General features: G+C 46.5%; 1 protein-coding gene across 3 annotated transcripts in view; it reads right to left on the reverse strand.

The window, feature by feature from the left end:
- Window positions 1-23362, reverse strand: part of CEP57L1 (centrosomal protein 57 like 1) — a 171075-nt gene that overhangs the window by 105714 nt on the left and 41999 nt on the right. For all 3 annotated transcript variants that reach the window (XM_085611197.1, XM_085611196.1, XM_085611198.1), the window contains exons 5-7: window positions 13756-13880; window positions 9753-9869; window positions 1004-1081 (exon numbers count right to left, since the gene is read on the reverse strand). In XM_085611197.1, the coding sequence (XP_085467323.1) occupies window positions 1004-1081; window positions 9753-9869; window positions 13756-13880 (320 nt within the window). The remainder of the gene's footprint in view (window positions 1-1003; window positions 1082-9752; window positions 9870-13755; window positions 13881-23362) is intronic.

The following is a 23362-nucleotide window of genomic DNA, read 5'->3' on the forward strand; positions in this document are numbered from 1 at the left end:
AAAGTCAGAGAGTCCTTGTCAGACACTGAAGATTTTGAAGATCTGGCCTCTGAAGACTTCTTGTGTGTCTTCATAGGAGGAGCTTCTGAGGGGCCAGGAGACGTCACTCTCGGCCTCTTCAGGGAGACTTCAGAGGTTCCGGAAAAACTTGCCTCTGAGGATACCACACTCTCCCTGTCCTTGAGCCTGTCCAGCCAGATAAGCAGATGACCCTCTCTGTCTCTCAAGGTCTTGCGAGGAAAAGACCTACATATTTTACAGTCCTTAGGCATGTGGTCAGGATAAAGGCAATATAGGCAGAGGTCATGCTTGTCGTCCACATGTAGCCTCTTCTTCCCACATGAAGAGCAGGCCCTGAAAAGGGCTTTCTTCTGGGATTCAGACATGCCAGGAGTTGTAGAAGAAATAAACACTCACTGCAGTAATAAGAGGCCTGAAGTGGTCTGCGTTCAAGTCCTTGAAGAAGTAAGTCACTTAAAAAGTGAACAATCTGGTTTGAAAGAAATCCTGAGGAGAACTCAGGCTGGAGACTCCCTAGCACAACGTGCGGTAGAAAATCTGAGGGACTGAGGCTCCTGCCAGGAAGGTTCTAGAGGGAGGCGACAGCTGATTGGCTGGCTCTAAGAGTTTGGTCCTTTTTACATAAGGACTAGGATAGGCTACTAAGGGGAGGCCCTTAGGCCTATTTTTTTTTTCTCTAAGTATGTCTATAGGACATTACTTTTTTATGTACCGGAGGCTCCCGTCTCGACGACGGGGAATGATTCAGGCATGTGAATCTATGAAAGACACCCCTAATACTGGATAAAGTGTGTGTGTTGGAAGAGGGGATGTGGGGAGTGGTGCGGATGGGAATACAGAAGTGTAAAATAATTAGCTGACATAAGCTATGCACACTACACAAGGTAATTAATGCTCAGTCAAAACGAGACAATCAGAAACCCGTGGAGGCAATTAATGTGGCCTGCCACAAAGTGATCTTAGTAAAAAGAGGGAGACCTACCTGCTCCGCTTTCTGTTGCAGCAGTTTCCGATGATGTTCTTCTTCGTGAAGCTTTTCCTGTAACTGACTAATCTTGTCCTGTAAAAGAAAGCAAGCCCCTTGAACCAGCCTCCATAGGCGAGCGCTTCTATGCCTGGCTGGAGAGCCATAGAAACAGTGGTCAGTGCGGATGGGAGCCAAAAGCAGCGCTGTTATTCTAGCCCCCAAGAAAGGCATACACTTTGAATCAAGGCCTGGCCTTTCTTTGATGTATTTCAAGGATCTGACAGTGAAGTCTGATTAGAAGAACCCTAGGGGAAGGCAAGTAACATTTTGCAATGCATGGACAGTGCCTTAAAGTTGTGAATAGAACTTGATACCTTGCCTTGTGGCATTGTTCGTGCCGAATCCCTGCTAGAGTAGACTTTAATTTAAAATAAAAATACAAATTTAAAATAGATGCAGTTCGGCACACATCGTCACCCCACTTGCCAAACCACTTGTCTCCTTTAGGTTAAAAGGACAAAACATTCTTTATATAAATGTCAGATTTAAGTCTGTAATCTTTGCAGCCCATAGGCTGACTGTGATTAGATAGGGTATTCTCCAAAGCTGTGATGTGATAAAGCTATAGCTAACAAGACGTTATCGCCCCTATAGATATTAGAAAGGGTCGGTTTGTCCCTCACGCCTGGGCGAGACCCTGCAGATACACATCTTCTCTTCTAGCATATGCATTTATCCGGCCAACCATTTGCATGAAACTCAGACTAATGACCACACTTGGGTCCTATGCATTTACTCAATCACAAAGAAACTGAAGTAAATGAATGGATTTGTTTCTTTGAGAGCTTGAAGGCTAATCCAATAACCTATAACCACTGGATTAACGGTTGACCATGGGTTCTGGAGTAACGCGCTACCCATCGTAAAGCATGCAATAACTCATCAGGCATGATAAGTGCTACACAAATGCAATTACAATACAACTAACCATAACTAGGCGTTGAAGCACTTTTTGCCAGGCAGAACCCTGCTCCGAAACCAAGGTCAGTGGTTATTGGGATTAGACTTGTGCTTTTAAGGAAAGCATTCCATTCATTTACCCCAGTTTCTTTATGGAGGCTTACATTCAAAGGGGTTGTGAGTGATGATGGGAGTGGAGAGGCATGCGAGTTCATGTACGTGGTTGGTAGGACTAATAAATGGGCAAAAGGAGTTTCGATATGTATCTCATAAAATACAATGCAATACAATACAAAATTTGCCCAGGGTGTTCCTATAGCAGAGATGTATTAACGACAATTGGTTGCATTTCTGGTAGGCGATCCGTAGAGGGTAGCACAAGACAACAATGCTTAGGAAACAAAGGCGAAAACAACTGCCCACAATTCAATCATACTTCAGATACAGCAAGATTAACTCGGTTCAGATCGACTCGCATTTTGTTTTGGTTTCAATAAAACATTTGGACCATTTTTAACATTAAACAGAATCATTGTACACAGTTCTATTCGTTTGAAATCGCGCTGGGCGTCTCATTTTACTACAATTTAGAAACCGAAGGGGATATTGTTACCTTTAAAAGATGGTACAAAGCAAACCTGAAGTTCTTCGGCAGAGCGTAGCTCTCAATGGAGCTGAAGGTGCAGTGGCACGGGGGAGGAGAGGTCTGAGGTGGATCACTGCAAACACAACTGTAGCTTTTAAAAAAAGTTTTATCATCATAATAATCAAACCAGCGGATATGGGGCCATATCTCCTGCTCGCGTTAGAGGCCATGACATCATTTCTACTGTGCTGTACCTCGGAGCTTGTTTTTGGAGGTTGGGCGGGGGAACGAGCAGAGATTTCTTTGAACATTGCTCCCTAGAACATTTTTTAAAAGACCGGGTCCCACCTCTAAGAAATCATTGCAAACAAGACTAAACAAGTCTTCATCCCTAGTTAATGGCTCATGATTGAGAACCTACTTGTAGACAGCAGGCCTCGCCCTCAGATTCGTAACTCTCAGTCGCCCTGTAGCATACAGAGTGAAACAGCAGCTAGCTATCACCAAAGTCATACTCCTGGATCAATGAATCGTCATTTGTAGAGTGCGCAGCTACCTCGACAGAGGTGTCCCAGCGCTGAGAGCAGACTGAATAGAAAGACCAGGCAATAGTACTACCCCGGACTAAACAGCCAAGTTTTTAAGGCCTTCCTAAACTCATGTGCTGTTTCGATCAGGCGCAAGTGGATTGGCAATGCGTTCAGCAGTCCTTACCGAGAAGGACCTGCCACCTTGTTGAGCCTTGGCATATCATGGGATGCAGAGGAGACGCAGGTGACTGGATCTTAGGGTCTGCTCCTGTCGATATGGGCTGAGCCTCTGCCTAAGGTAGCCTGGGCCCCTGCCCCTCACGGCTCGAAAGGCAAAGGTCATCGCTTTAAACTCTATCCTCCTAGCCACCGGGAGCCAGTGTAGCAGTCTCAGATGCGGGGAAATAGGATTACAGAAGGGTACCCGACAAATTAACTTTGCCGCCGCATTCTGGACCTGGGAGGTCACCAACGCATGGACCGTGATCCTACAGCTCTCCTCCGGCAGAAAACGTAGGAATTTCCTGATAATTCAATTTCCCAAAACAAACTGAAGAGATGTGCTGGACTAGTGCCATAAAAGAGAGATCCATCTACCACCTGAGATCAAGATTTCTTGAGTCCGTAGGAACATGTGTGGGATCCAGCTCTAAAAAATAAGACCTCCGTCTTATCTGCATTTAATTTCAGACAATTTCTGTTCATCCAGATTGAAATGTCTTTCAGGCATTCCTTGAATTTAAGGAAGGCTGCAGCGTATTGTTTTTTTAAAGGAGAACACAAACTGAGCGTCATCCGCATAGGAAACCACTTTCACTCCAACCCCCTCCAATATGAGAAGCCAAAGTAACAAGGTGGATATTAAAAAGCAGCGGGCTCAAGGCAGAGCCCTGAGGCACTCCACATAATAGTGGTTTTAATGATGAAGAGAACGGACAAAGAAAAAGCCTTTGGGAGCAGTCTTTAAGATGGGACCGAATCCAGGCGAGTGCCATCCCCGAACACCAAGATGCCTTGATCTTTCAAGCTGGAGTGGATGTGCAACTGTATCAAACGCTTCCGATAGGTCCAACAGAACCACCACGGCAGATGCGCCGTCAACAGTCACTCTCACTTCATCGGCCACTTCTACCAAAGTGGTATCCATGCTGTAACCAGACCGAAAGCCTAATTGAGAGTCATGTAGGAAGCCATTAGCTTCTACAAAGTCGGCTAGTTGTCGCTGAGCCAGTTTCTCAAAGATTTTTCCGGGTGCAGACAGCAGGGAGATCGGTCGAAAATTGATGAGCACTTCAGAGTCAGCATTAGGTTTCTTCAGCAATGGTAATAAAAACGACGGTTTCCAAATGGCCGGAAAATTGTCAGTTTTTAGTGAGGAGTTCCAGATTTGTTTCAATACAGGATTTAGCCAGGGGAACATTGATCTAAAGAACCGAGAAGTGCAAGGGTCCCTAGGCAAGCCAGACTTGCATTTCAGAAGTTCAGCCAATGACTCCTCAGCTGTTTTTGGAAGAATTTCTGAGAAATATTAAGGGTGTTGAAGGAGCTAGATGATGATGATGATTATCGGCAGCAGCCCGTTACAGCCGGAAAAGAGGCTTACAATGTTTGTATTTTTTCTTCAAAGAAATCTGACAGGCTCGTGCACAGGGTATTGGAGGGGTGGATAATACTATCCATCGCTGCCGGTTTGGTAAAGGATTTTACAATCTTAAAAATCTCCTTAGAGGAGTTCTCAGAACTCTATGTGTCTAACAAAATGTTCCTTCCTCTTAAACTGCAACAGTTTGTGGAATTTCTTCAAGGCCTCCTTATAGGCACTTTTAGCTGCGAAATTGTACCACTTTCTCCAGCAGTGCACTAACTTTTTGCAGCTGCTCTCTTCCACTCTGTTTGGCTGAGAACCAGGGGTCCGTAGGTGTATCTCTGGAAGTAGCAACTGTCCTTAAAAGGTGCAACTATATTTAAAGCAGTCATGATACACGAGTTAAAACTGGAAGAGTCGCTGTTGGGATTGCCTGACAGTCGTGGCACTGCTGCTTGGAGGGCAGGCCCCAGGGTATCTTTATTGACCCTTTGCCAGCCCCCATTTACTTCTAGGTTTTCCACTTCTAGGTTGCTTAGCCTTCAAACTGAAAGGGACAAGTAAGTGGTCTGTCCATAGCATGCGGAGAGGATCCTCCGCTCCCAGATCTGGGATGTTTGAGAACATCAAGTCTAGCATGTGGCCAGCTCTATGGGTAGGATGAGGTAACAAACTGAGTGGGGTTTAATTGTTGATATTAAATGAGAAGCCTGGGGGCAGCTAGAATCATCTACACGTAAATTAAAATCTCCCAAGTCTGTAAAATTGGCATAGTGTAGTGTCAACTGGGCAATGACATTTCACAATTACGGAGTATGGCCATACGGGCAGTCTGATGGCAAGTAGAGAAACAGTCCGACAAAGGAGAATGGCGATTAGATTTAATACAGAAGATCAGACCTCTATGTTGCCTAATTAACCTAACTTGGAGGAAGATACCTCCCAAGTATCTTTCATAATACTGGCCACGCCTCCCCACACCCTATCTCCATTCCGGTTGGCACACACAATTCGGAAACCAGGGGTGTTAGCAAGGGCCATGTCAGGGATTAGATCCCACCCTCTGCCAAGTTTGTTTTTAGGAACATCAGGTCCCACGCATGGTCCATCAGAGAGCCAAATATCCTCTGTGTGTTTAGGCAGAGACCTGCAATTAATAAGGCAGGATCTAATGTTATTAAATTTTACCTTAGGGGAATCAGTGGTCACTACCATTTCCCTATCCGACACGGAGTGCATTGAATTTAAAATTACAGGCCTTGCAGCGGTACTCTGTGCCTTCTACCCCTAGGTCAGCACAGGGGTTACCCAAGCATAGGTCACCTTTCAAAGCCATAAGAAAACAGCTGAGGTCAGTGCAGGTAACAGCGGTGGGCCAGGTAAGGGGAGGGGGGAATTTCGAGGGAGGATGCAGAGGGAAAAATTATTATTTATTTCAGTTTCGCTCTGCATCGTCCCTCGAAATCCCCTCTTAACCAGCCCCACCGCCTCACAGCTGTTACCTGCACAGACCGCGTCTGTAAGAGAATCTCTAGACCATTAACTAGCCTCACCTCTTACAATTTGAGCAGCATTTCTGGCCGCGATCCGGACGCCCGATGGGCGCAGACGGGCTTTCCTTTGGTGCGCTTTCAGCGTACGTGCTGCACGCATCCGCTGCACCCTCGCCCCGGCTTACATTGAGTAGACGACGCCTGGAAGCAGGTCAACAACTAGACTGCTCACCCCACAAAATGTCATCTACTAATGGCCCCACCGAGCGGAGGAAAGATGGCGATTGGTTCGGACCTAGAAGGGATAAATGTCCAGCACTCAAGCCCTCACAACTGAGGCATGTGAGAAAATTCAGGCATTAAAATTAAAATGTTAAAAAAGTACTGGTAATCAGCTGTGGCAACCGTTAAAACAATTTGCAGTCCCTCAGAAGCCCCATACAGAGCACCCTGCAACACGCAGAGGTGCATTCCAGCAATAACCCCCAAACAAATACAGTCAAAAATAGTAAAAGAGGAGCAATAACATGGGCTTACTAACATGCCAGTCCTCAGACAGCAGTAGTGAGGACACAAAAAGTTGCATCAACATAGATAATTAAACGCTTTACGAAAAATAATGAAATGGCAGCAAATGCCCTATGGCACCAAGGAAATCAGATCGCAATATGCATACCAACCTCTACATGAATTAGCACTCAAAGTCATTATCTAATATGACAGGTATGCACTAATTTAGTCCTTTAATAACAGCTGAGCAATGTCTTAATTTAATCACTTTATGGCCTTAAATACTAGTACTTAAAGTGTTTCTTCTCAAATATCAGCTTTACAAATACCAAAAAGCAAGCATTACAAAGAAACAAAAGATTTTAAGAATGACATCCACTGGAGAGTCACGGAATCCCTTTCAATTACAGGGAGAGGTGCACATGTGGTCAGCTTTTTTACTATGGAAAATGCAGTTGGATAAATCTACTTCGTTTTCTATTTAATGGCTACGTAATTGTAATAGTTACTCAGGCTTGGAGTGCAGGAGAGCCACTGCCAGAACCATTTTTGACAGGGCTCCGAAGGCTGACTCAAGCCAAGCCCATCTGGAGTCAGCAAGCGAATTCCAGATGCCTGGCATATTATGGTGGCTACACATGGAATAATGCTGACTAAGCCCAGCATAATGACGGGAATCGAAGGCACAATGTGTGCACCGTTGGCATAAGGAAGGCCAAACAAAGCAATGTGTTTTTTAAAACCAAACTTTATGGCATTTTTTTTCTTGACATGTGCATACATATGGCATTAAATAGCGAAGGCCAAACCAGGCATTGTAAAGCTTATCCCTGGTCCATATTCTTGGTATAGAAGCGGCTATTCTTGATGAAATATATAAAGTGTGGTTTGCTGTTTCTCTTCCAGATATATTGCAGTCGACAGTTCCAATAGAAGTTGTTCCGCTGGATTGCAGGTGACCTGCCTAGATTCATTGCTTGCGGCGAGTACAGTCACCGCAAGCCGGGTTTATAAAATTAACTGACAGCCATGTGTGCCAAGGTTTGCTGATCTAAATACAACAGATGCCAGAAACAAAACTGTGGCACCGTTCGCTTATGAATTTTATGCACAAGGATTAATACATGTGCGGCACTGAATGGCGAGAGGGTTTCTTCCTGCTACACCTGCATGGAGGGAGCACAGTTGAACAACGACGATTTTGTTTTTTTTCTTCCTTGGTCTTGAAGAGGCCTGAATAGTTTAGCCGAAACATGTCAACCTTTTGGAATGGAGGAGTCCAACTAAATATTAAAGTGCGTATGCTTTGAACCATCTTTATTTTGTGAAAGGCTTGCAAAAAATTCAATATCTCTTTTCCCCTCCGGAAGTACCACAAGGAGATGGTCATGGTATGTTAGTCATTACTGCTGCCCAGGACCTTGTTGGACTAAGGTTTTCTACCAGGGTCTGACAAGCTAGCTTCCAGATTTGACGGCCGACCCACTAGAGTTACGTGCCCGAATTCCTTCAACCCATTGTTTGGACCACCACCCGCGCCTCTGCCACCTTGCCACTGAGTAAAACCAGGCACCTCTGGCCGAAGTAGTTGTACCTTTAAGTCCTCCCATGTCACCCAAAGGAGAGCAAGAGAAGTCATTTTACCTGTAAAGGATTTAGGGTCTTATGGAGGCTCAGCTAAGCATGTTAAGCCACTACCGGCCCTTGCAAGTGGATTCCTCAAAGTGTAAAGAGGACAAAAAAGAAACAGGCCATCCAAAAATATATAGCCTTCACTATCCTTGTACAAACAGAAAAAATATTGGCAGCTTCCAAAATTCAGATTAAATGCTTCAAAATGTACCAGAACGATCACAAATAATATTACCTAATAAATTAATGGGGTCAGTGATAGCCTCCAAATAAATGGTATAAAACAGATGTTCCTGTAGATACGGTCACGTTTCTGTCAAGATGTCACAGAGACAATGAACATAAAATTAAGTTATATTAATTGATTTGAGAGAGCAACTTTTTGATGGCTAGTTTTCAGTGTAGCCTAAATATTTGACTGCTTGGTCCTGCTGTAAGGGACTGGAAGAGAATGGTCAAGGAGAAATGAGGTCTTTAGCGGAATCAACAGCAAAGCAGTCAAAAGTCAAGGCATGAGCCTGGAAGCAGAGCATATAGATGAAGGCAGAAATGCACACAGAAAAGGGAGAGTTTCCAGCCAAACAAGTGGGTTGTTATACAGTTATTCATCTTGCGAAGGTCAGTGGATAAAACATTAAATTGTGGTGTGAGGTAACTCTCAGTTGGAAGGTCCTAATGAAGAAACAAAATGAGAAGGGCTAGTTAATCCAGACAAGGTGATAAAAATATTGAATGAAACCCACCACCTATCATCTGATTTGGCATACCACCCTCTACCTAAATTGGACTTACTTTACCAGGCTATGGTACAGAGGAGAGAAATGGTTTTACTACATTTCAATTCATACTGTTACCATACAATCAGAACTTTATGGCAGCACTTAAAATGTCCAGCTTTTGATATCTTTGAGACTGGTAGATTCCATTTAAACGATCATAATTGGATTGGGAGTGGAAATCTAATACACTAAGAATAATGTAAACTCAAATTTGTGATTTACGACCCCAACAGGCTTTACTCAATGAAGGAATTAACAAACAGAAGTCAAAATATAGCAATCATTCAGTGCTACCAAGGGAATCTGAAGGTTTCAAAAGTTGTGAGTTAGAGAGCGCCTCAAACGAGGTCGGCATCCCATGGCAAATTGGTAAATTCTGGTGAAATGTTGGAGATTTTCAACAACAAAATGTTCTCATGGTTCCCTTTTACCCCCAATTCTTTTTTAAAAAAAATAATTGTTGAGAAAAGCACAGTAATGGTTAACATCACAAAATGTCACTGTATTGAGTGTACCAGCTAATAGAACGGCACATGTAGCAGTCGAGTCCGACTTCTCTGAAGCCCCTTCAGAAGAATCCAGAGAAACCTCTAAAAATACAATCTTGCGCAGACTGATACAGTATGTGGACATTATCTTATAGAGGAAATATAAGACCAGAGAGGTAGCTCACATGTAGATGTTGTTACCTGGGCAGTCCTTTGAGTGGCAGTCAGCCTCAGGCATTCCTTTTCCAAGACATCAAGTCTTTCAAGCTTTGAATGCAGGTCTTCCTGATTCAGATCGCTCTCCCGACGAAGACTTGCCTAGGGAGGAAAACAGAACAAAATAAGGTCCAAGGCTATCCAGCACTGAAAATGTTAAAAGTTTACAAATAGTGGGAGCCAAATGAAACTTGTCAATTTGACTTCTAGTGCATTACCATAAGGTGTCAATGCCTTCATTTCCAAATCGATCACCGTCCGAGCAAGCATATGGTAGATATCCACCCAAATAAAATGCTCTGATGAAAATAACTTAAATGTGGGACAGTGTACACAGTATGGCCATACCACTTTCCATATAAACAACTGCAAAGAGAAACATTTTAACTAACCTATAGTTGAACTTAAAAATTAAATCAAAACTAGCAGCTTTCTAAAAAAACTTTCACATGCAAAAAAAGTGAAACATGGAAATTGCAGTTCAAAGACAAGTGTAGTCCTTAAGCTTGAGGCCTTGTAATTTCAAACTATGTGCCTTAAGTTGCCTATGCAGGTTGCCTGACAAACTTGTTGCACTATATATGTGATAGAACTGATGTAATTTGAAGACGGGTAGTGTTCTAATCAGTTTGCAACTTAATGTAGCCACTGAGTGTAGTTACCAAAGCTTTGGCTGCTGCGTACCGTGCAAAAGGAGGTAGATGTACAGGGCAACAAGGTGTCTAAACCTAATAGCTGCTGATCGACACCAACAGAGAACAGCAAAGTAGTAAATATGCTGTTCTCCCTCCCTCCAACCACCCCCTCACTTTTCTCTGCAACCCGAAATCCTTTGCTCTTCCCTTGGAAGTCTTAGCCCAAAATATCAGTTCGCTTGTAATCACAACACACCATGATTCTCAGGGGAATATATGTTCTTCATTCACCCCTCCTTTAGGGCATAGAGAGTGTATTCCCCTACCATGCAGCATAAATGTCTTCACCATTCACCACCATCTCACAAGCGGAGCTGACCCCAATTCCTTAAAAATAAAATGTTCCACGCCTTGCTCAAAGAAAAGGGCGATGTTTTTCATCATCATGAGAAGCAGTACTCTTAGGGAAGGCACAAGCAGAGAACAGTGAAAAGACTAACCAGCAGAAAATGGATTTTAAAATCTGTATAAGAGGAGGAAAGTGTTCTCATGTTACTTTTGCTCTATTGTCTTAATAAACTTATTTTCAAATGCATGTTTATTACAACTAATCCCCTAAATAATGTGCGTTATTGGGTCATATTTATTTCCACTGCCATGGCATGAATATAAATAGATAAGTTATGATCTAGGACAAAATCTATACATATTAAATCCTAAGTGAAATCGTCCTCTACTTCCATTCCTGAAACATTACAATTGATTACAAAAATGACTCCTGTTTGGACAGAATGTTCTCTTTTTGGCTGTGGTGATCAGTGTTGCCCTGCTCGATGCCTTTTCTGATTCTCCTGTAATTTCCCCAACAACCCAGTGCCAACTTAGTGGGTATCCAAGTGTATTGGCAAGCTACTACCCCAATCAGCTTAAGTAGACAAAGACTTGTTGGACTCCAGCAAACTGTGGCCAATCCACTGAGCACCAAACGTGGCTGATAAATACCTCAAGTATACAGTTCCTGCTTTCGAGGTTTGGGAAGATTTTTCTTTGGTGGGAAGCAGTTAGACGGTTTTATTACGGGTGCATTAAAACCCAGTACCAGTAACTGAACCTAAAATTACAACAGTGCAACAAACTCCTACATTCTCTAAAGTGTAGCAACTGTAACTAATGCACTTTCGAGTACTGCACTGAGAAACTGGGATTTACTGCTACTGTTTTCCAATCATTGAACAAGGATCATTGCCCGCAATGTTCTAAATCGACAAGCTTGAGCTTTGTGAATTACTTTTATCGAATATTAGCTACTGATAAATGCTTCTTTATTGCTTGGCGCTACAGAGTTTACTAGTAAGGCAGGGGCGGACAGTTTTGGTTCCCTTTTGTTTATCAGTGACCTGCATTTGTAGCAATTTGTTTAAGTGAATTAAAGTACTTTCCTTTAGCAAAGTAAACCACTTAGAGGTTAAGTAGTATTAGTGTGTTATACTCTTCAGAGTACCTAAACCTAGCATACGCCTGGAAAGCTCTCTCGCTACCTGAAGTTCTGGAAAGGAGGTCATGGCCATTCAATCTGGGCCCTACTGTATTGTGGACACTAGTGGTAAATGACTGTTATAGTTTGAGTCAATACCCTGTGGTGACGGTCCTTGGACCCTAGAGACAAAGCCTGAAGACCTGGCTTAATGGAACAAATTCTCTCCCACCATTCTTAGTAAAGAAACTGGACATAACAAACAATCCGATTACTCTGCTGATTCCATTAATCACTCCAAAGCCAAGGAACATAAAGTGGTCTACGTCCCGCACTGGCTCTACATAAATATTTTCTCCCTTGCCCATGGATCTGTCTCAGACCACTTTAAGACTGGTCATGTTCACCAGCTGATAAGAGCAGAAGGTGGGTCTTGATCAAGAAGAACATTGCAGATCCTTCAAACAGCTCCTTTTCTTGCCAAATATACTTATGAGATGTTGCAAATCAACTACCAGAATACACAATGAAAGAATCATCTCATGGGTAAGAGCCAAGGAGATTTATTGTGTGGACATGGCACTAATATCATGCTCTTCGGTATGGTTGATGACAATTTGCATAAATCTAATGAAGTGCACTTCTGCATATTAGTCAGTATACCAGGACATCCTTCTACTCATACTCAACAAGAGACTGAATTGTAAATACTTCCTTGTTGGTTCAATTCTTATCACACAAATCGATTCCAAAGAGTAAAGATTCTGAACCTTCTCCACCTTTATGCAGTATTCCGGAGGGCTTTTTAATATTCAATTTGTTGACAAAACTTAGTCTCCTCTTCCATGAATATGCAGAGGATACTATGCACTACAAGAGGACCCACTTTGCTAAAGATTCTCACTCTTTCCAACTGCTTAACCAAAATCTAGGCCCGTATGGCACAGGCAAATTTATGCACTGACGACCAGAGTTTGTGTTTTACCAAGAACTGCTGTAAATAAAGGTTTTAAAGTGCTTCTGACACAAGTAAGGCAGGATAATATTGGAACCAATTATGTGACTGTCACAGGACAGACAACAGAAGCAGTGGTTTCCACCTCAAATTATGGAAATGGAAACCCAAACAAGGAGCACAGAATAGACTAAGAAGTAACCCTGCACATGGTGGTGAGAAGGATATGAATGCCACAGCACTGCTGTCCTTGACTAATGCACCATAGACTGGGGGCACAGTACTGTGTGTCAATCTACCTAGATAAAAAATAAATGAGACGTAGTGTGGGTCAGTGGGCTGGCCTTGGCCTGGTATATACACCACAGGTTACCCTGGCCAAGGCAAGCACAATGATTTAGTATAAAGAAAGGGTGGCCCCTGCACAAGTTTTATAGCTTGACTCCTATGCTCAAATCTACACGGTCTGCAACAACTCGCTTCAGTTTCTTTTTTCTCTGCAATAAATTAGCTTGGCCAATATTTCTAAGCCCTCTTTCCTACCTGGAGAATTTTTATCAATATTCTTCACAGCCATAGGGAAACAGGAATGTAGAAAAAAAAAATCACTGTGGCGACTATAGGAAGAGTGACAGAGGGACAGGAGTCAGAGAGGATGAAGGGCAATCAACGGTATCCTGCTATATTCTATGTTGATAAGGCAAAGTGCCAAATAGCAGGATAGCAATATAGAAAATGTAGACAATAACAGGAATTAGGAGGATTACTTCAGTAAACTAAAAGCTGTGTCTATCTCAAGTCAAGGAAAGGTAGCCCATGTGGTTGTATAGCAAAGGCTGTTTGCACATCTGCTCTTTAAATAACCTATGCTTTTTACGGCTGTAAGATTAGGTTTAAAAAAGACGTTTAACAAAGAATGCATACCTGTTGCTCTACAACAGCATTCTTCTCCTTTTCTGCATTCTGCACCATTTTCCTCATATAGTCTAGTTGTTTCTCCAGTAGAGAGCACCGGCTCTGTGCTTTGCTCAGTTGAGAAATTACTTCTTCTGGAGAAAGGAAGAAAAAGCCAATTTTCTCAACAAAGAAACAAAACAAAAAAGTACTCAAGAATTTCTACCACCATCTGCACATTCTTCACAAAGATGCTATAGTCATATGGTAAAACTACCCAGCATGCCTTTCCAGATGTAAACCTCCTGACCAAATCACAGTCTTTCCCTCTCACACAATTGTTCAGTTCCCTTTCAACCACAGGAAACAAAAGTTCAAGGACATGTGAATAGTATGCAATATGAGCAAAAAATAGGACAAATAAACCCGCTCCTACACAAGGTTTCCCCATTGCAGCAACTGAATGACCAGGACAGATGTATAAACTAACTAGCACTGGTAAACTGATTGGTCTTGGCTTTACAAGTTCAAGCTATTGAACAGGTCAGTCAATGTTCTTTAGTAGTACAGAAAAAGCCATAAGGGAGATATGATAATGGAAAAGATAAATCGATAAAATACAAGAATCACAGTAAACAAATATCAATCATTAAAAGAATGCACACAACTTATCAAAAGAGACAAAAATACAGTTCTGTCAAGATTCTACCTATGTCACAGACATCAAATTCCAAATTTTAATAGAATCATGGACAAAACTAGCAAATTAAATACTAATTAAATTTCATGAAATCTCTTGTGAAAACTGGATAACAATTCTATGATATGTCGAATTATGCACCTTATAACAGTGACAAAGGAGAATACAATGCAATGTTGACTGGACTGATTCATTATCACAAGGGCAGGGAGGCAAATTCATCTTCTAAAGTCCATGTCTGGAAAAGATCTAAATCTTAATAAAAATCTGTGATACTCATTAGATACAGTCGTAAAATTAAGTCAGTTGTTATGACAAGAACATAAGAGCCACCAATTGCTTGGCACATCACACCAAAACGTACCTTGCTGGACAAGAGCATGAAAATAAGCATCTTGTATGTCCACTGAACACAGTCAATTATTTTGAATGGCTGTCAGAATCTGAGCCAAAGCCAGTTTCTTGAACTTTTCTATGGGGGGATAACCGATGTTGAGGACAGTTTTTTACAAACTGGTCCAACTCCTCCACATCATTTTCCTTTTAAGGGATTAGTGCAAGCAGAATCCCATTCCCACTTTCTGGGGGGGGAAGGGGGTGACTCTATGGCACCTAAAAGTAAGATCTCCTCAACCTCCTGTACAAGTTCTTTGGAAGAAGATATGGTCAGTGGTTGACATGATGAAGGAGCTGTACAGTAGAGCTGTTCTTTACCATCAAAAGGAATTATGCGTCGCTGGTTAGCTAAATCCAGTGATGGAAAAAGCCTTCCCCTAGCTGGAGTGGAGTGGGCTTTCTCAGGTGGTCCCAAGTACAGTGGCCATTACCCAGACAGGACATTGGGACTTCTTGATATCAGTTGAGGCTGGGGAAGCAGGCTTGTTCTGCCTTCTGGAAGATTTCATCTTCAAATGATGATACCGTGAAAAAAGAGGAAGCTCCCTCTATGAGTTTGGAATGAACAACCTCTAGTCATGACATTTTAGAAAGTGTTGGATTTGGCCCTCTCTGCAGGGTCATCAACTAAACGTTTTGCCTTCCAATTTTTCGGAATTTGTTTTTGTTCGCCTTAGCACTAAAGTGCTTGTGCTCTCTCCCTTAAACATGGTAATACCCGTTTACACCCAATTGCCACAATTAATTTTACTTGGAAGTCCTTTGTAAAGTGGTACTGAGAAGTGTGGCTCAGGGGTTAGAGGCGGCAGACCCGGAAGCTGAGATCGGTCCTGGACCAGGGTTCAATTCCCCGCCTCGGCGGGTCTTGGGTTAAAAATTCCACGGACTTGATAATTCTCGCCCCGGTGCCTCCTCGACTCACGGGTTCACACTCTGCGACTCTGGGCAATAGCTTGCTTAATCCCCACAATGGCCCCTCGCGGCGGGATGCCTGACTTTCACCTTGTGGATACCCTGCTATCTCACAGGGGAATACCAGGACGGGTTCCCTAAGCAATTGCCGGGAAACCCACTGCGGGTAGCTGTGCGCTATATAAGCTCAACTACATTTACATTTACATGTACCCAGGGCCTGTAAATTAAATGCTACGAGTGGGCCTGTAACACTGGTTGTGCTACCCCCCTAAGTAACCAGAAAATTGGTGGTTGGCTACTTTCTCCTGAGCCTTTGGCTTATGGTCGGATGACTTATGCTACAAATTCCAGAGTTCCTGGTGCTGGGGCAGTACTGATGGGGTTCCTGGAACATTGGCAGTTATTATGCTAAAGCTTCTTTACGTACGTTGAACACAGGTTTGTAACCCCACTGAGCATTCTCAGAAAGCGTAGAGATGTACCTGTCAAACTCTTGCCACAATTGCAGCCTGTAGCTGGCCAGGATACCCTTGACCAGATGCAGAAAGGTCAAGTAAACAAAGTGCTAATTGCATCATGGGAAAACCAGCCACTGCTGCGCTTATGAAAATTTTACTTCTACCAGAAATGCACGATTGCCACTTGGAGATAGATTCAAATCTTTGCTACACATGGTTACTTGGATTCGGACTCAAGGACAGATATTATGGCTGGCAGGCTACCCAAAAGCACGACTTAATTCACTAAGTTACTGATCCACAGTGTTTGAGCTTAGGTTAGCCATGCCACTTTATTCCACTAATTATAAACATTAGAAAGAGCATGAAAGGGCAGAATGAAAAACTACTAACATCTAGTTCCCCATTAGGTGTATTCTTACTGAATTCATAAATGTATAAACTACCGCTCCATGGATCAGTGCCTTGTTGGATCCTTTTTTCAATCTCACTTGCAAAAACAAAATCGCCCATCAGGGTTCTTGCTTACATGAGGGGATTGGAGTTCTTAAAGAAGCATTTCCAATTGATTTGGGAGTATTGCATATGTGCAGGAGTATATCATCTCCGCCTTTCATTTTGAAACATTTCTAGAGTGGTGTTTTCAAACAAGTGTGCTTTAAATAGCTAATAAATAAAAAAAATAAGTTTCTCCTGAATAAATGTTTGCATTTTTTCTTGTTAAGTTAATCACAAACATTTACTTTTTTCAATGTTTAAAAGTATGTACATGGAACCTGCACGAGTAGGCATATCTGAAAGAAACACGTTAGTTAGATTCCTCACCTTAGAATATCCCCAGGCGTCAGACTGGATCCGGAAGATTTTTTGTAGCAATACCCCTTGCGCGTCGCTAGGCGGCGTCTGCGGCTCCGCGTCCGTCGTTGGCGTCGTGCGCCGGAATGACGGAGTACTTAGACGCCGCCCTCGCGCGCTGACATCAGTTCTTCTTTTTTTCCGCGCCAGTAAGCGCCGATCCGGGAGAGCTACCCCTTTAGTCATTTTTTAACTAACTTTTTTGACTCTTTTTGGTCACTCTCGACTCTGGTGCCGGTAGGATGCCTGGTTTCAAGGCCTGCGACGACTATCACCGACTGATGTCGGTGACCGATCATCACCGCCGGTGCCTGTACCGTTTGGGCCTCGACCACGACGCGGAGTCGTGCTCCGATTGTATGGCCCTGACCTCGAAAGCTAGGCGGGAGCGGTCCCGTAAGCTTTGAGCTTCGCCACTCGGCTCCGCGCCCCTCTCGATCCCGGTCCAGGAGGAGGTCCAAGGATCGGTCGCGGAGCCGCACTCGACATAGCCGCTCGTCTGGCTCGAAGTCTTCGGGTAAGTCGAAGCGCTCCAAGTCCAAGAGGCGACACCGCTCTTCGGACTCCCCTCGCCAGTCGCGCGACTCGGCCAAGGGTCAGGGTGGTTCCGCCGCAGGCACCTCGCATGTCCCCATACCTGCCGGTCCCTGGGACTGACGCGACGCTGGCGGAGGTCAGTGCCTTCCTCTCGGCCATGAGGAGCCTGGCCCCGTCGACGCCCGCTGGCGCGCCTTCGGGCCCCGCGGACTCGACTGGGCGACCTTGCGCGCCGGCGGCTCCGGCCCCGTTTGAGGCTCCGGTGCCGCAGGTCCCCGAGGGGCCCAGGCCCCCGTCGACACCGGTCGACCTCATCACGCCTCCTCCGCCGACACCGGTGCCACCTCCGACTCCGGTAGACGTCGATCCCCGGTTCAGCCCCTGTCCGGTCCCGACGCCGGTGCGGCGCCGCCCGGCGCCGCATCCGACGCCGCTAGAGACACATTTTGTCTATCGACTGGCTCCGATCATTCCTCCTGTTTACCAGGAATCGGATGACGTGGGCGACTGGGAGGGGTCCGTGGACCCTTTGGCCCTTCAGGGCCAACTTTCACAGGACTGGGCAGATAAAATGGGGGAGGCCAGTGGTTTGGATACCTCACCGGACACTGGATTCATCTCTCCTCCGACTGTGGCTTCGGAGGAGGGTGCAGCTTTTTCTGTGGTGCTGCGCAAGGCGGCCACGGCCCTTGGGCATGAGCTGCCTGCCGTGGCTGTGAGGACTAACATCCTCACTGAGGTGCTTCAGTCTGCCGCATGCTCCACTGAGCCTCTGCTGCATTTCAATGAGGCCCTCATGGACGTTCTGCAGGGCACCTGGACCAAGCCCTCCATAGTCCCTTCTGTGGATAGGAACGTTGCCAGGCGCCACCGCCCTGCTCCGGGTGACCCCAGTTTTCTGTCCCAACACCCCACCCCCGAGAGTCTGGTTATCCAGGCCTCTACCTCCTAATCCTCCTTCCCGTCCGCTCCTCCGGACCGGGATTCCAAGAGACTGGAACAGTTCGGTAAAAAGCTGTTCTCCTCGCTCAGTTTGGGCCTGCGGTCTTTGAACACCGCCTGTCTCTTGGACCGTTATTCCCACTCTCTGTGGGATACGGTGGAGGACGTGCTGCCCCTGTGCCCGGAGGAGGCCCGGGCACGGCTTTCCTCGGCTCTGGCCGATGGGAGAGATGCAGCGCGCCATGCCATCCGATGTGGACTCGACACTACGGACTCGCTGGGTAGGGCGATTTCTACCATGGTGGCGCTTCGACGTCATGCCTGGCTGCGGTCCACGTACTTTTCAGGGGATGTCCAGGGCACTCTCATGGACATGCCTTTTGATGGCGCTCGCCTTTTTGGTGAGAAAGCGGACAGTGCGCTGGCTCGCTTCAAGGACTCCCGGGCTACGGCCAAGTCCTTGGGCCTCTCGGCCCCGCGGCCACAACCTTCCGCTTTTCGCTCCTTTCGTGGCCAAGGAAGGGGCACCTCCTCACGTCTGCCTAGCCACCGGCCGCAGAACCAGCCTGCACGTGGTCGCGGACGTGGTTTCCGCCGAGGCGGTACTGGAGGACAACGCGGTCAGTCCACATCCACCCCGGCAGCATCCGCCTCAAAGCCTTCCTAGTCCGAGCTTTCAGGCCCATTCCTCGCCAGTGGGAGGCCGGGTTCGCCATCACCTGCGCCACTGGCGTACCATTACTTCGGACAGGTGGGTGCTGCAAATCGTCCGAAGGGGCTACTCCCTCCCCTTCGAGACGACCCCTCCAGCCATGCCACCGCAGCACCACCGTATCTCGGAGGATCATTTGAATCTTCTGCAAGAGGAAGTTTCGGCCCTCTTGGCCAAAGAGGCCGTCGAGCGCGTTCCGAGCCCAGAAGTAGGTCGTGGTTGTTATTCCCACTACTTTCTGGTTCCCAAGAAGGGCAAAGGGGGCCTACGCCCTATCTTGGACCTCCGGAACGTCAATGCCTTCCTCCGGAAGGAACGGTTCAAAATGTTGACTTTGGCTCAGGTTCTAGCTGCCCTAGACCCTGGAGACTGGATGGTAGCGTTGGACTTGCAGGACGCATATTTCCACATCCCCGTCCTGCCGGCCCACCGGCGTTACCTGCGGTTCACGGTGGGTCAGGAGCACTTTCAGTTCACCGTGCTCCCCTTCGGCCTTACCAGTGCCCCTCGGGTGTTCACGAAAGTGATGGCGGTGGTCGCAGCTCATCTGCGCAGATCAGGGGTTCCAGTCTTCCCCTATCTCGACGACAGGTTGTGGAAGGCGGGCTCGCCCCAGGCAGTCGTCTCCCACCTCCAGACTACGGCGGATCTCCTTCATTTGCTGGGGTTATCCATCAACGTGCCGAAGTCACACCTGAGCCCCTCTCAGAAGCTCCTCTTCATCGGAGCGGTTCTCGATTCGGCGCAGTTCTGGGTTCATCCACCGGAACAGCGGGTCCGGGATATACAGGCCCTGATTCCCATCTTTCGGCCTCTATCCTGGTTTTCGGTCAGGCTAGTGTTGCGGCTTCTGGGGCTGATGGCCTCCTGCATCCTACTAGTGCATCACGCCAGGCGGCGCATGCGGGCTCTGCAGTGGGACCTGAAGTTTCAGTGGGCCCAGCATCACGGCAACCTGTCCGACCATGTCTTGATCTCGGAGGGCACTGCACAGCAGTTGCAGTGGTGGCTCACGGACCGCGATTGGGTCACGGGCAAAAGCCTCTCCCTACCCCTACCGGAGCATGTCGTAGTGACGGATGCGTCCCTCCTGGGATGGGGTGGCCATATGGGAGAGGCGGAGATCAGAGGCCTATGGTCTCCGGCGGAGTCTCGCCTCCACATCAACTTGTTGGAGCTGAGAGCGATCCGACTTGCACCGAAAGCCTTCCTTCCCTCTGTCCGGGGAAGTGTCGTGCAGGTGTTCACGGACAACACCACCGCCATGTGGTATTGCAACAAACAGGGCGGGGTGGGGTCGTGGACCCTTTGTCAGGAGGCTCTGCGCCTCTGGACATGGCTGGAACACCGGGGCATCACCCTGGTGGTTCAACATCTGGCGGGCTCTCTGAACGCCAGAGCAGACGAACTCAGCCGCCGGTGCATGATGGATCACGAATGGCGTCTGAACTCCGAGGTGGCGCAAGGTCTCTTTCAGCAGTGGGGAGAGCCTTGGTTAGATCTATTCGCCACCGACGAGAACGCGCAATGTCAGCAGTTCTGCGCGTTGGAATTTCCAAGGCGGCACTCGCTCGGCGACGCTTTTCGTCGCGAGTGGAGTTGCGGTCTGTTGTACGCCTTTCCGCCTATACCACTTCTGCCCAGAGTGCTGAAGAAGGTCAGGCGCGACCGGGCCCAAGTCATCTTGGTGTCTCCGGATTGGGCACGAAGGTACTGGTATCCCGAGCTACTCAGTATATTGACTGATCCTCCGATACGACTGCCCCTTCGGGAGTATCTTCTGTCGCATCAGCAGGGGACGGTTCTCCACCCGAACCTGTCCAGCCTCCACCTCCATTCGTGGATATTGAGCGGCGGCAGTTGATGCCATTTGACTTGCCTCCTGAAGTCTGTGATATCATTCTGGCAGCCAGGCGTCCCTCCACAAAGACGGTATACGCCTGCCGGTAGAACAAATTTGTGGCATGGTGCACAGCAAAGGCTGTGGATCCCCTTTCCTACCCTCTTTCCGAGGTTCTACTGTTTCTTCTTTCTTTGGCCCAGCAGGGCTCTGCCCTGGGCACCTTGAAAGGTTATCTTGCTGCCATCTCTGCCTTCTTACGGCTTCCTGATCAGCACTCTCTTTTCAAGTCCCCTGTAGTGTCACGCTTTCTTAAAGGCATTACTCACACGTTCCCTCCTGTCCCTTTCGTGATGCCTCAGTGGGACTTGAATCTTGTCCTAACATTTCTGATGTGCGCTCCCTTTGAGCCTCTTCACAATTGTCCTCTTCGTCTTCTGACTCTTAAGACTGCTTTCCTGGTAGCCATCACCTCGGCTAGACGGGTGAGTGAGCTCCAGGCTCTATCGTCCAAGCCTCCTTTTCTATCTGTTCATCCAGACAAGGTTGTCCTTCGGCCTCGTCCTTCCTTTCTACCGAAAGTGGTGACCCCCTTTCATCTTGGGCAATCTGTCACCTTGCCCACCTTCTTTCCGCCTCCGCATTCTTCCAAAGAGGAAGAGCGGCTCCACCGTCTGGACCCAAACCGTGCGCTCTCCTTTTATTTGGACTGCACGAAACAGTTCCGGGTGGACGACCAGCTTTTCGTTGGCTACGTGGGTGCCAAGAAGGGGAAAGCTGTGCACAAACGGACCATCTCCCGGTGGGTCGTTTTGTGTATAAAAACCTGTTATTCCTTGGCAAAAAAGGTCCCTCCTGTTGGGCTGCGAGCCCATTCTACTCGGGCCACAGCGGCTACTACTGCTTTGGGACGGGGAGTCCCTTTGCAGGACATCTGTCAGGCGGCGACGTGGGCTTCACTGCACGCGTTTGCCAGGCACTATTGCCTAGACAGCCAAGTCCGGAGGGATGGCTTCTTTGGCCGTTCTGTCCTCCAGGACTTTTTGGTGTGATCTTGGTTCGCAGACTCACCACCGGGGTTGGTATTGCTTGGGTATCTATTCTAAGGTGAGGAATCTAACTAACGTGTTTCTTTCAGATGAACAAGTTACTTACCTTCGGTAACGATGTATCTGTAAGAAACATTAGTTAGTTAGATTCCTCACCGACCCACCCATCCTCCCCGTTCTGCGAACTGACATCTAGGGTTAAGGCTATCCTTTTCAGGGCCCTAGATTTTGGCACCATGGCTCTGCGTTCCTGGCGCGGAAAGCTATGTACAAGAACTGACGTCAGCGCGCGAGGGCGGCGTCTAAGTACTCCGACTACGTCATTCCGGCGCACGACACCAACGATGGATGCGGAGCCGCAGACGACGCCTAGCGACGCGCAAGGGGTATTGCTACAAAAATCTTCCGGATCCAGTCTGACGCCTGGGGATATTCTAAGGTGAGGAATCTAACTAACTAATGTTTCTTACAGATACATCATTACCGAAGGTAAGTAACTTGTTCTTTAATGCTGTTGGTCAAGGCACATACATTTTGCAGTTCTGCTAGCAGACCATTTAAGAGTCAATTAGTGGTAACAAATTGCCTGCCTCGGAATCATGATCCTCGTACATGTCAATGATTGGGATTGAGAAAGAGTGAAGGGTCAAACATGCTCTGAATTCCTTCAAACACCTCGAGACATTCCTCTTTCAGCAGATAATTCCAGGAGGGCTATGATGCCCACACAGTGACAATTCTGTGCAAAAAGGTGGTGCCACAGGAAAGTCAAGTGTCACAGAAAAGTCAAGTGCTACAGAAAATGCTGCTGAAGCAGAGGTGTAGGACAACCAGCATTAAGTACCAAAGTTGGTGCTGGCTTAGGGGCAGCTAGCAAAGCCCCCGCCTTCTGTGAGCATCTCCTTAACCTAAGGGTGCAAGAGTTAGGGGTGCCGTAGTCTGAAAAATCTTAATTATGGCTTTGTGAAATGCAGACATCCATTCTTTTCTACTAAAGGAAACAAATCTGTCTGATCAGACCATCAGTCTCTAAAAGAATGTTGAGAAAGGAGATGCTGGGGTGGGTATTTTATATGAACTACCTTCATTATTTCAGAGACCTATTTGGCAGATCACATAATTTACATTGATAAGCCTGCCCTGCATAATGTGAACACGTGCTGAAAGTTTTGCGACAGTGCATTTCCTGGAAAACACTAGCCTACACAGCAAGCCCACCTCTTGTGATATGTT

The sequence above is a fragment of the Triturus cristatus genome, chromosome 6 (genome assembly GCF_964204655.1).
Source record: "Triturus cristatus chromosome 6, aTriCri1.1, whole genome shotgun sequence".
Classification (NCBI taxonomy): Eukaryota; Metazoa; Chordata; class Amphibia; order Caudata; family Salamandridae; genus Triturus; species Triturus cristatus.